At 39.9% G+C, this 12,187-nt stretch overlaps 1 protein-coding gene across 1 annotated transcript in view; it reads right to left on the bottom strand.

Moving 5' to 3' along the window:
• Positions 1-11,960, bottom strand: part of LOC137341749 (ATP-binding cassette sub-family A member 13-like) — a 336,924-nt gene extending 324,964 nt beyond the window's left edge. The window contains exons 1-2 of the mRNA XM_068005215.1: positions 11,742-11,960; positions 11,527-11,620 (exon numbers count right to left, since the gene is read on the bottom strand). Coding sequence (XP_067861316.1) covers positions 11,527-11,620; positions 11,742-11,810 — 163 coding nt within the window. The 5' untranslated portion in view covers positions 11,811-11,960. The remainder of the gene's footprint in view (positions 1-11,526; positions 11,621-11,741) is intronic.
• Between the last annotated feature and the right edge of the window lie 227 nt (positions 11,961-12,187).

The raw sequence follows: 12,187 nt of genomic DNA, 5'->3' as shown, positions 1-12,187 counted from the left end.
ACAGAGGCAGTGATCTTGTAAAATGAGTGGTTTCTCTTCAGTTTTATTCAGAACCTACTACCACACACATCTAACACATTGAAAATATTGAGAACTTGCATTTATATAGCATCTTTCATGATCTCAGGACATCCTAAAGTGCTTTACGACCAATTAACTTGAAGTGCAATCACTGTTGTAATGTAGGAAATGCAGGAGCCAATTTGTGCACAGCAAGATTCCACCACCAGCAATGTGATAACAACCAGATAATCTGTTTTTGTGATGTTGGTTGAGGGATAAATATGGGCCACGTCTCATAGACGGCACTTCCGACAGTGCAACACTCCCTCAGTACTGCACTGAAGTGTCAGTTTATGGGCTCTGGAGTGGGACTTGAACCACAGCTGACAACTAATATTGCAATAATACGTGTTTACATAACAACAGTCACGGGTAGAAATTAGACCTTGTTGCACCTGTGTAAGGGACATAAAACGGAAGCAATGAGGGCCAATTTTGGGGACCAACATCCTCCGTGCAAAGGACATCTCAAAGATGTCTGACCCGATGGTTTGGTTGGGTCAGGCCATTTGTCAGGCATCCCTGGCAGTCGCCTAAAACAGGCATTAGACTCCTTACATGTGTAAATGAGGGGCTTAATACCTGTTTCAGACCGATCCCTCTGCCAAATTGGACATCGTAGAGCGAAGCAGGGAGCAGGAATCGGGCATGCTCCACTTGGAATTTTTCAGCAGTCACCACCAAAAGGTTGGTTTGTAAAATAATTTTTTTTTAAACGTTCCTGTGGAGCCAGGAGTTGTAGGATTGCTCCCCCAACTCCACAGAAATCGGGATCAGCTTCCCCCCCCCCCCCCCCCCCATTGCCCCTCTAACCCCGCCCCACCCTCCGCCTCCCGGGACGTACCTTTGGGCAAGGCAAGCAGCCCGAAATTCATCTTCTGAAGTGGCGAGCTGTCTGTAGAGGCGTAACAGGCTTGACCAAAGAATGTTAATCAGGCCTGAGGGCCAATTTCAGTCTGGCCTTGGGGCTCCCGGTTGAAGCCCGCAATCAATGAACGGCGCCCATTTCAGGCCAGTGACGGGGCCTAAAGAAATTTCCACCCCATTGCATCATTTGTCATGTGCAGCAAAATGAGCCATTTCAATATGATAAGGATCTTTATAAATCCCTTTGCTCCTCCATAGCTTCTAGTCTCTCGTATAATAGCCTTACACAATAGACAGCCATATATCCAAGTTTGCCGATGACACAAAGATAGGTGGCATAGTATGTAGTGTAGGCGGGAGCATAAAATTACAAAGAGACATTGATAGATTAAGTGAGTGGGCAAAAACTGTGGCAGATGGATTTCAACACAGGTAAGTGTGATGTCATCCATTTTGGACTAAAAAAGGATAGATCCGAGTATTTTTTAAATGGTGAAAAGCTAGGAACAATGAAAGTCCAAAGAGAGTCAGGGCTCCATGTATACAGGTCACTAAAATGTAGTAGTCAGGTACAAAAAATAATCAAAAAGACTAATGGAATGTGAGCCTTTATAACTGGAGGGCTAGAATATAAAGGGGAGGAAGTTTTGCTACAGCTATACAAAGCCCTGGTTAGACCACATCTGGAATACTGTGTACAGTTCTGGGCACCACACCTTAGAAAGGATATATTGCCTTGGAAGGAGTGCAACGCAAATTCACCAGAATGTTACCAGGGCTCCAAGGGTTAAATTATGAGGCGAGATTACATAAACCAGGCTTGAATTCCCTGGAATATAGATGGTTAAGGGGTGATTTGATTGAGGTTTTTAGGATTTTGAAAGGAATTGATAGGGTAGATAGAGTGAAACTTTTTCCACTGTTGGGGGAGTCTAGGACAAGGGGACATAACCTTAAAATCAGAGCCAGGCCATTCAGGAGAGAAGTTGGGAAACACTTCTTCATGCAAAGGGTGATAGAAACCTGGAACTTTCTCCCACAAAAAGTAGTAGATGCTAACTCAATTAATAATTTTAAATCTGAGATAGCCAAGGGTATTAAGGGATATGGAGCCAAGATGGGTGGATGGAGTTAGGATACAGATCAGCCATGATCTCATTGAATGGCAGAAGAGACTCAATGGGCTGAATGGCCTACTCCTGTTGCTATGTTCCTCACCATTATGAAAATATTCCAATTTGTCTTTCCCAGATCCAAAGTGGATGACCTCACATTTCCACACATTGAACTCCATCTGCCACAATTTTTCCCACTCACTTAATCTGTCCCTTTGTAACTTTCTGCTCCCATCCACACAACGTACTGTGCCTCCTAACATAGTGTTATCTGCAAACTTGGATACACAACTCTCTGTTCCTTCATCCAAGTCATTGATATATATGGTGAAAAGCTGAGGCCCCAGTACAGATTCCTGGAGAACACCACTTGTCACATCCAACAATCAGAGTGCATTTCCTTTATCCCTACCTCCCAACCAATTTTTAACCCATGTCATAAGGTTACCTCTAATTCCTGGTGTTCTCATTTTTATTAATAATCTCTTGTGCGTAACCTTATCAAATGCCTTCTGGAAGTCCATATGGACAACATCCATAGACATTCCCCAGTCCACCATGTTAGTGACCTCAAAAAAGTTCATCTAAATTAGTCAGACATGACCTATCCTTCACAAATAGCCATGCTGACTTTCTTTGATTAGCTCATACTTCATCAAATGCTCAGTCACTCTATCCCAGATGATAGATTCCAGTAACTTCCCCACAACTGATGTTAAAACTGACAGGTTGTAACTTCCTGGTTTCTTTCACCCTCCTGTCTCAAATGATGACATTTGCAATTTTGCAATCCAAAGGCACAATTCCTGAATCTTTTGTACATTAATCTTTATTATGAATCAGTGCAGATTCTAGAGAGCTTTGGAAAATTATGACTAATGAATCTGCAATTTCCCCACCTGTTTTTTTTAAATTCCCTGGGGTGGAAACCATCAGGTCTTGGGAAATTGTCTATCTTAAGTTCCATTATTTTCTCCATTACTTTTTAAAAAACTTATATTCAATTCAATAAGTTTCTCCCCCTGTCTTATTTTTAGATTCCCTTGTACCGCTTGCATTTTGTCCTGTTCCTATACTGTGAAAACAGATAGAAAGTATTAATTTAACAAGTCTGTCATTTGCTTATATTCATTATAGTATCTCCAGCATCTGTCTTTAATGGGCCCACATTCCCCCTTACCACTCATTTTCGATTAACATATTTATTTATTTATTAAAAAACTCTTGACTTCAAAGACTGACTTTGTTGCATTTGTACAGGAAAGCAGGAAGATAACTGCCAGGTGAGAGCTGCCAGCACTCAAAAAGTTAACAATTATAACAAAATTTATAATAGAAAGGGAAATGTCTTGAATCTTTGTCACAACTGAATCCAGCACCAAAACAACTATACACTTCACAACCCTTCCAGGAATTTATCATAGTATGTTACAGCACAGAAGGAGGCCATTCGACCCATTGTGTCTGTGCTGGCTCTTTGAAAGAGCTATCCAATTAGTCCCACCCTTCTGTTCTGTCCCCATAGTCCTGTAATTTTTTCCTTCAAGTATTTATCCAATTATCTTTTGAAAGTTATTATTGAATCTGCTTCCTCCACCCTTTCAGGCAGTACATTCCAGATCATAACAACTCGCTGCGTAAAAAAATGTTTCCTCATATCTCCTCTGACCTCAAATAGAACTCCATGAGGATGGATACCAGGTGGGTGAGCAATTAAAATCACCCAAATACTGGTTCTTTTGCCTTAAATCTGTGTCCTCTGGTTACCGACCCTTCTGCCACTGGAAACAGTTTCTCCTTATTTACTCTATCAAAACCAGGCATGATTTTGAACATGATCAAATCTCTCCTTAACCTTCTCTATGCTAAGGAGAACAACCCAGCTTCTCCAGTATTCCTACATAACTGAAGTCCCTCATCCCTGGTACCATTCTAGTAAATCTCTTCTACACCCTCTCTAAGGCCTTGGCATCCTTTCTAAGGTGTGGTGCCCAGAATTAAACACAATACTCCAGCTGAGGCCTAACCAGTGTGTTATAAAGGTTTAGCATAACTTCCTTGGTTTTGTATTCTATGTCTCTATTAATAAACCCCAAGATCCCATATGCTTTTTTAACAGCCATCTCAACTTGTCCTGCCACCTTCAAAGATTTGTGTACTTACACCCCCAGGTTTATCTGTACCTATATCCCCTTTAAAAGTGTACCATTTAGTTTATATTGCCTCTCCTCATTCTACCTACCAAAATGTATCACTTCACACATCTCTGCGTTAAATTTCATCTCCCATACCCCTTGATGCCTTTTGTGTCTAGAAATCTATCTAGCTCTTTCTTAAATATATTCAGTGACTTGGCCTGCACAGCCTTCTGTGGTAGAGAATTCCACAGGTTCACCACCCTCTGAGTGAATAAATTTCTCCTCATCTCAGACCTAAATGTCCTACCCTGTATCCTGAGACTGTGACCCCTCGTTCTGGACCCCCCCAGCCAGGGGAAACATCCCCCCTGCATCCAATCGGTCTAGCCCTGTCCTCGTGACGTCTGATACTGTTTGCTACATTCCTGAGTTTTGTCTCATCTGCAAACTTTGAAATTATTCTCTGTATACCCAAGTCCAGGTCATTAATATATATCAAAAAAAGCAGTGGTCCTAATACCGACCCCTGGGGAACACCACTGTATACTTCCCTCCAGTCTAAAAAACAATCGTTCGCCACTACTCTCTGCTTTCTGTCCATTAGCCAATTTTGTATCCACGCTGTCATTATTCCTTTAATCTCATGCGTAGTTCTTGCCAATCTAGACTCAAAGCTGTTATGCAATCTCGGTTGCTGATTAATATGGCAAAGGAACCTAGCACTGTTAAATCCTTATTAGTGCACGGTTTCAAACAATCAAACCGATGCCTACGGAAGGATCAAATTTCATAAGTAGGTATTTAGGCAGTCATTTAGGCAATCATAAATATGCCAATTTTGAAGCCATATTTGATAAGTGCAACACTGTGAATCTTACTAATAGTCTGAGCAGACTAAACATGGAAGGACTGCACTATAAAATCAAATTCATGCTTTTCTCATATTTACAAATTTTACCTTACTTTTAATGAATTTTACCCTAATGTTATAATAACTCTGATGATGTAGATTTTTGACATGAAGTTTTAATTATTTAGAGTGAGTTTTAATATCTGGGAGCAGAGATAGTATCTGCATCTCTTTGACTGAGTCAGTCACTTGCTTTTACAGGTATGGAAACATATTCAAATTCTCATCCAATATAAACCAATCAAAAAATCACGAGGAAAAAGCAATTTGAAATTTTAACAAAAATCAGCTTTTGTTCATTAATCTATATTATTCAAAAGCCAGACAAAGATCATTTTTTTAGCCAATCAAATGGCAAATAACAGTGTGATTCAATCAATTTTTGGCACACTGTTCAGTTTAAAAATGCAGAAGAAGACTGCAAAGGAGCATATTCATTTACAGTCCCTACAGTTTGCTAACATTTGGACAAGTAAACTGGTCCACATTGCATGAGGAGTTAATACCACGTGAACATTCTTACAACAAAAAGTATTAAAAGTTGGACAACTACATTTGGGTGGTTTTCATAATATACCATTTCAACAGGTGCTGTCATCACATGAAGAAGCTTACAATCTCTGTTCTAGAACATCCACAAACAGTGATACAGTGATCAATCTATATGATGTTAGCACTAGAAAAGTATGCACTAGAATAGATATATCAACAGGGGCTGTTTTTGTTAGGACAGAGGATTAAGGGGTGATTTGATGGATGTGTTTAAAATTATGAAGGGGTATGACAGGTGGCAGGATGGGTTGAGAAAGCGGTTAAAAAAGCATATGGGATCCTGGTCTTTATAAATAGAGGCATAGAGTACAAAAGCAAGGAAGTTATGTTGAACCTTTATAAAACACTGATTCGGCCACAGATGGAGTTTTGTGTCCAATTCTGGGCACCACACTTTAGGAAGGATGTGAAGGTCTTAGAGGGGGTGCAGAAAAGATTTACTAGAATGGTTATAGGGATGAGGGATCTCAGTTACATGGATAGACTGCAGAAGTTGGGGTTGTTCTCCTTAGAACAGAGAGGGTTGAGAGGAGATTTGATAAAAGTGTTCAAAATCATGACGGGTCAAGATAAAATAAATAAAGAGAAACTGTTCCCGTTGGCGGACGGGTCGAGAACCAGAGGACACAGATTTAAGGTGATTGGCAAAAGAACCAAAGGTGACGTGAGGGAAAACTTTTTTATATGCAACAAGTAGTTATGATCTGGAATGTGCTGCCTGAAAGGGTGGTGGATGCAGATTCAATCATGGCTTTCAAAAAGGAATTGGATAAATATTTGAAGAGAAAAAATTTTCAGGGCTACGGGAAAAGAGCGGGGGAATGGGACTAACTGGATTGCTCTGACAAAGAGTCGGCACAGTCTCGATGGGCCAAATAGCCTATTTCTGTGCTGTAACAATTCTACAATTCAATGATATGATTCTATGACAGAGTAAATAGAAACAGACTTTCCAGTGGTTGAGGGTCTAGAACAAGTGGACATAGATTTACGAACAAATGTAAGAGATTTAGGGCAGAGAGCAGGAGAATTTTTTTTACACAGAGTTGTTGAATGCATTACTCTAGTGATTGAAGCAGAGACCATGTCATTTAAGAATAGGTTAGATAAATGGTTCAAAGGGGAACAAAGAGATATGGAACAGAGTGGGCACATGGAATTAGGACTACAGCTCATGTGGAGAATAAACACCAACATAGAATGATTGGGCCGAATGGCCTATTTCCATGTTATAATTTCCAAGTAATCCTATGTAATATAAAATAGCACCTAATTTCTGAATTGCAGTTTTTTGGCGCTTCTTTCCCAAGTTTAATTTTAACTTTCTATAAATTTACAATTGCTGGCGAAATGGCATCACTACATTACCAGCGATCTCACTGTGCATTACTCCACTTACAAACTTAATAAAGTGTATTGCTTTATCAGACAACAGTGTCCACTTGAGTCAATTCTATTTAAAACTGATCATTCTGGCTCCCCCAAAGATCAGCAATATATCCAGTGAGTAACAGAGCCATTCAGATCAGGAAGATCCCAGGGTTGATTTCTGGTCTGTGCTGAGTTAGCTGATCTCAGTTGGGGTGGCAGTAGGAGAACTACAATTGGCTTCAGTGCCTGTGGGTCAGGGAAGGGAAAGTCAGCCAGGGTTCCCACTCTATCCAGTGATTTGGCAGGTAGATGGAGTTAAGATACAGATCAATCATGATCTAACTGAATGGTGGAACAGGCTCGAGGGGCTGAATGTTACTCTTGTTCCTATGCTCCAATGATCCCTGCTGGAAGTGCCAGTGTGTGGAAGTCAGGCCAGGGCAAGATCAGGCTCAACTGTGATGCACCCCGGAGAAAATAACTTTCTAACGCTTAATGTCAAGGATTACACATGAATAATGGTCACCTGGGCAAATTGGACCCAGCAAGGAATTGACACCTTCAGGAGAGGAGGAAATTGGCCAGAGAGAAAAAGAGATAATTTTTGCACACACACTGCCAATGCAATTTGTTGAAGGGACGTTGTCACTGGTGTTTACCACTATGGAAAAATTGTGTTGATGTTTTGGAAACACACAATATAATGACATAACTCAGATCTAATAAACATAATTGTATTGAAAAAAACTTATTACACCAGTTGTGTAAAATGTAAAATGATGCCTGGTTCTACTGGGCATTTCCTCTTCCCAAAACGGCATCAATCTCGAAGAATTACATAGAATCTACAGCACAGAAACAAGCCACTTAGCCCAACAGATTATATTGGTGTTTATACTCCATACAAGTTTCTCCTACTCTAATTATCTCATCCCACCTTTCCCCCATGTCCCTCTATTCTCTTCTTCTTCATGTATGCATCAATCCTTTCCTTGAATGTGTCAATGCTAGCTGCTTCAACCACTCCATGTTTTTTTATTATTCATCCTTAGAAATGCCCGTCCCTAGTTGCTCTGAGAATTACATAGAATGTACAGCACAGTATCAGGTTATTCGGTCCAACAAGTTCATGCCGGTGTTTATGCTCCACACAAGCCTCCTCCCTCCCTACTTCATCTAACTCTAAGAAGGTGGAGGTGGGCATTCTTCTTGAATCGCTGAATTATTTGTAGCAGTTTGATACAACCGAGTGGCTTGTCCGGCCACTTCAGTGGCCAGGTAAGAGTCAACCATGTTGGTGTGAGACTGGAGTCACATATAGAGCAGACCGGGTAAGAACGACAGTTTTGCTTTCCTAAATGACATTAATGAACCAGTTGGGTTTTAACGACAATCCGACAGCTTCATGGTCACTTTTACTGTTACAAGATTTTTATTTCCAGATTTTTAAAATTGAATTCAAATTCTCAAACTGCCATGGTGGGATCTGAACCCACATTCTCTAGATTATTAGTTCAAACAGTAAGTTCCACATTCTCACCACTCTCTGTATAAAGAAATTCCTCCTAAATTCTTTATTTGATCTGTTAGTGGAAATCTCATTTTTATGCCCCTTTGTTCTGGACTCACCTACAAATGGAAGCAATTGCCCTGCATAATTTTAAAGCCCTCTATCAGTCTTCTCGTTTCCAGAAAAAAGAGCCCCAGCCTGCTCAATCGTTCCTGGTAGTTGCATCCTCTCAAATCTGGTAACATCTTTGTAAATCTTTCTGTAATTTCTCCAGTTCTTCAATATCCTTTCTGTGGTATGGAGACCAGAACTGCACACAGTACTCCAAGTGTGGTCTAACCAAGATTCTATATAAATTTAACATTACCTCCCTGCTTTTGTATTCTATTCCTCTAGAAATGGACCCCAGTACTTCGTTTGCACTCTTAATGGCCTTATCAACTTGCATTGCTATTTTAAACAACTTATGCATCTGTACTCTCAGATCTCTTTGCTCCTCTATCCTATTTAGTTTTTTTACCTTCCAAGGAATAAGTGCCCTCCTTATTCCTCCTATCAAAAATGTACCATCTTACACTTCATTATATTGAATTTAATTTGCCATTTATCCACCCACTCGGAAAGCCTGTTTATTTCTTCCTGTATTTTGGTGCAGTCTTCCACATTAATAGCTACCCCCCCCCCAAAGTTTGGTATCTTCTGCAAATTTTGTCACCATACTTTTAATTCCTGAGTCCAAATAATTTATGTATATGGTAAATAACAGTGGTCCCAGCACTTCCCAATTACTGGAAGTCTGAGAAACTTCCCTTAATTCCTACCCTATGTTTTCCATTTTGTAGCCATCTTTTAATCCATTCTTCTATCTGGCCCCTGACTCCACACACCCTGACCTTTGCAACGAGTCTCTGATGTGGCACCTATTGAAGGCCTTCTGAAAGTCCATGTATACCACATCCGCTGCACTGCCCTTGTCTACTCTTTCTGTTATTTGTTCAAAGAATTCAATAAGGTTGGTTAAACATGACCTTCCGTTTAGAAATCAATGCTGATTATTTTTATTATATTCTCTATCTCTAGATGTTTTGTTATCTCATCTTTTAAAGAAGATTCTTTCCTACCACTAACATTAAGCTAACGGGTCTGTAGTTCCCTGGATTAGTTCTATCTCCCTTTTTAAAGAAAGGAATAACATTTCCTGTCTGCCAGTACTCTGGCGCTATTCCTTTGTCTACTGAATTATTATACATAGATACTAGTGCCTCTGCTATCTCCTCCCTAGTTTCTTTGTGTATCCACAGTGTAATCCCTCTGGATTCCATAAGTTTGGTTACTTTGTCCAGTATTTATCCTTTCTTTCTATCTTAACTGTTGTGATATCATCCCTCTTTACTTCTTCTACTGTTGACATTTTCTCTGTTAGCCTCTTCAGTAAAAACTGAGTCAAAATATCTATCTATTCAGTATCCCTACCATTTCAGTATCATCTCCTGTGAGTCCTCTTGCTCACCTCTCAGTGGCCTTATCCCTATCTTAATTCTCCTTTTGTTACTTATGTGCCTATAGAATACTTTATTATTTATTTTTATATTCTTTGATATTTTCATTTCATATGTCCTCTAATTGTCTTTTTTATCTCTTCCCTAAGCTCATGATAGTCTCCTTTACCATCCTCTCCTTTATTGTTTACATACTTTGCATTTGCCTTTTTCTTTAGATTCAATTTTATCCATGCCTTCTTATTTATCCACGGTGTCCCGCTCTTGGCTAGTTTGTTCTTTTTCAGTGAAATATATTTCTCCTGAACTCTGTTCATCTCTTCTTTAAATATTGCCCACTGTTGTTCTATCTCTTTGTCAATATTTCTCTCCCGTTTACTTCCCTCTGCTGCATCTTCATTTCCTCATAGTTAGTATATTTCCAATCTATTATTTTGTATTCTCCATATCGCTCTCAATCATTATCTCCTTATTATATTGTGATCACTATGGTGTTCTCCCAGACCAAACCTGTCCTGTCTGCAGCCATACTTCCATTATCCCTGTTACATCTGAGTATTTATGTTAATTTTATCTTATTTTGTACTCTGACCTTTGATTTCATCCCTTCTTTTTCTTTGGGTTAACATTATTTCGACCCAACCCCCTCCTTTTCATTTGTTTAAAGTCCTTTCTACAGTCCTATTTATCCTTTCTGCTAGGATCTTAGTCCGAGCCCAATTCAAGTGTATCCCATCCCAGCGGTACACATCCTCCCTGTTCTTTCATACGTGGTTGATTCCGACATGGACCACAACTGGTTCTTCCCCTCCCCTTACAAGTTCTTTTCTAGTCACTTGAAAATATTTAAGCCTTCAATAATAGTAGCTTCCAATTCAAAACTATGGAAATTTTGATCAATTTGGGCGTATTACAATTTCATCCCTTTGGCAAACTTTCGCCACATGTGAATAATGTAACCCAAGGACAGCTTAAAGTTTATTCATTAATATCGGTAATAATACATCAATTACCGGATCCCTCGATACCAGACATTCTAACCTTGACTGTATGTACTTGTAAAGACTCCAGTTTTATTCATTTGGTTATTGGAGTTGCGGGATTTTAAAACCCGACCTTTCTGCCCGTTTAATCCGCCCAAGCGAAGTGAAGCACTTGAGTCTGATTTATACAATTTGACACAAAAGGAGATTTCCTCTGATCGCTATTTCTAGCAAAATTATAAAACTGTTCTTTAGAAAGGTTGACGATTTCATTAGGAACATATGAAATCTCCCTCATGCATCTACGATATAACTAATACATAGAGACTGGTTAAGGAAATCACAGGAACAATGTTAAAGATAATAAAGTGTCCAAAATCAACTCTTCATTAGCCCGAGAATGGAAGTTGGGACAACAAAATGTCACTTGTTCCCACCTAGTAAAGTAATCCACACCGGATTAGAAACACTGTTTTCTGATCTTATTTCAATCTTTTTATCTACATTCCGACACTTACAATTTTCACGTTGTTGCGGAGCGTATTGAACTCTCACTCCAACCAGGATAAGAAACAATAGACATGGCCAGATGATCTCAGACAGGGACAATACCTGAAACACATACAAGAAAGAACCATTGATAGAAATCCCCAAAGTGTCCAATAAATGAAATAAACCGTGGTCTGAACGAAATGTCCACAACTCGCACAGCTAAAGGTGACATGAACCTTACCGGCTTTCTTAAACGGCAGAGCCAGTTTTTCCAAAATAGGACACAGAACTGGCGAATAAATCTGGCCATGATTGTAATTTCATCCGCCCCGAAGGTGAACGATCAGTAGATTTGCTGCTGGTGAGAAACTGGTTTTCCCCGAGCTCGATGTCCCACGGATGAGGAGTGTACCCGATGGAGAAGGAGCTCGGCTCACAGCCCGAGTCCTCCCCGTGCAGAAGTGAGTGAAGGACAAAGTTGGATAACCCTTTTGTAAGGAACAACCCCCTCTCACCGCAAGAGTTGCTCGGTTACTCAGCCTCCAAAAATTACAAAAGGATCGTTCCCTCAAACGGTGTTTCCTTACATGTTACAACTTATCAGAGCCAAGAATGAATACGTGGCAGGAATAACACGTTTTGTAAGGCATTTAAAAGCAACCCGCCGACAAAGGCTCCACTTGATTA

The sequence above is a fragment of the Heptranchias perlo genome, chromosome 2, assembly GCF_035084215.1.
Source record: "Heptranchias perlo isolate sHepPer1 chromosome 2, sHepPer1.hap1, whole genome shotgun sequence".
Lineage (NCBI taxonomy): Eukaryota > Metazoa > Chordata > Chondrichthyes > Hexanchiformes > Hexanchidae > Heptranchias > Heptranchias perlo.
This window is presented reverse-complemented; position numbering and strand designations above follow the sequence as displayed.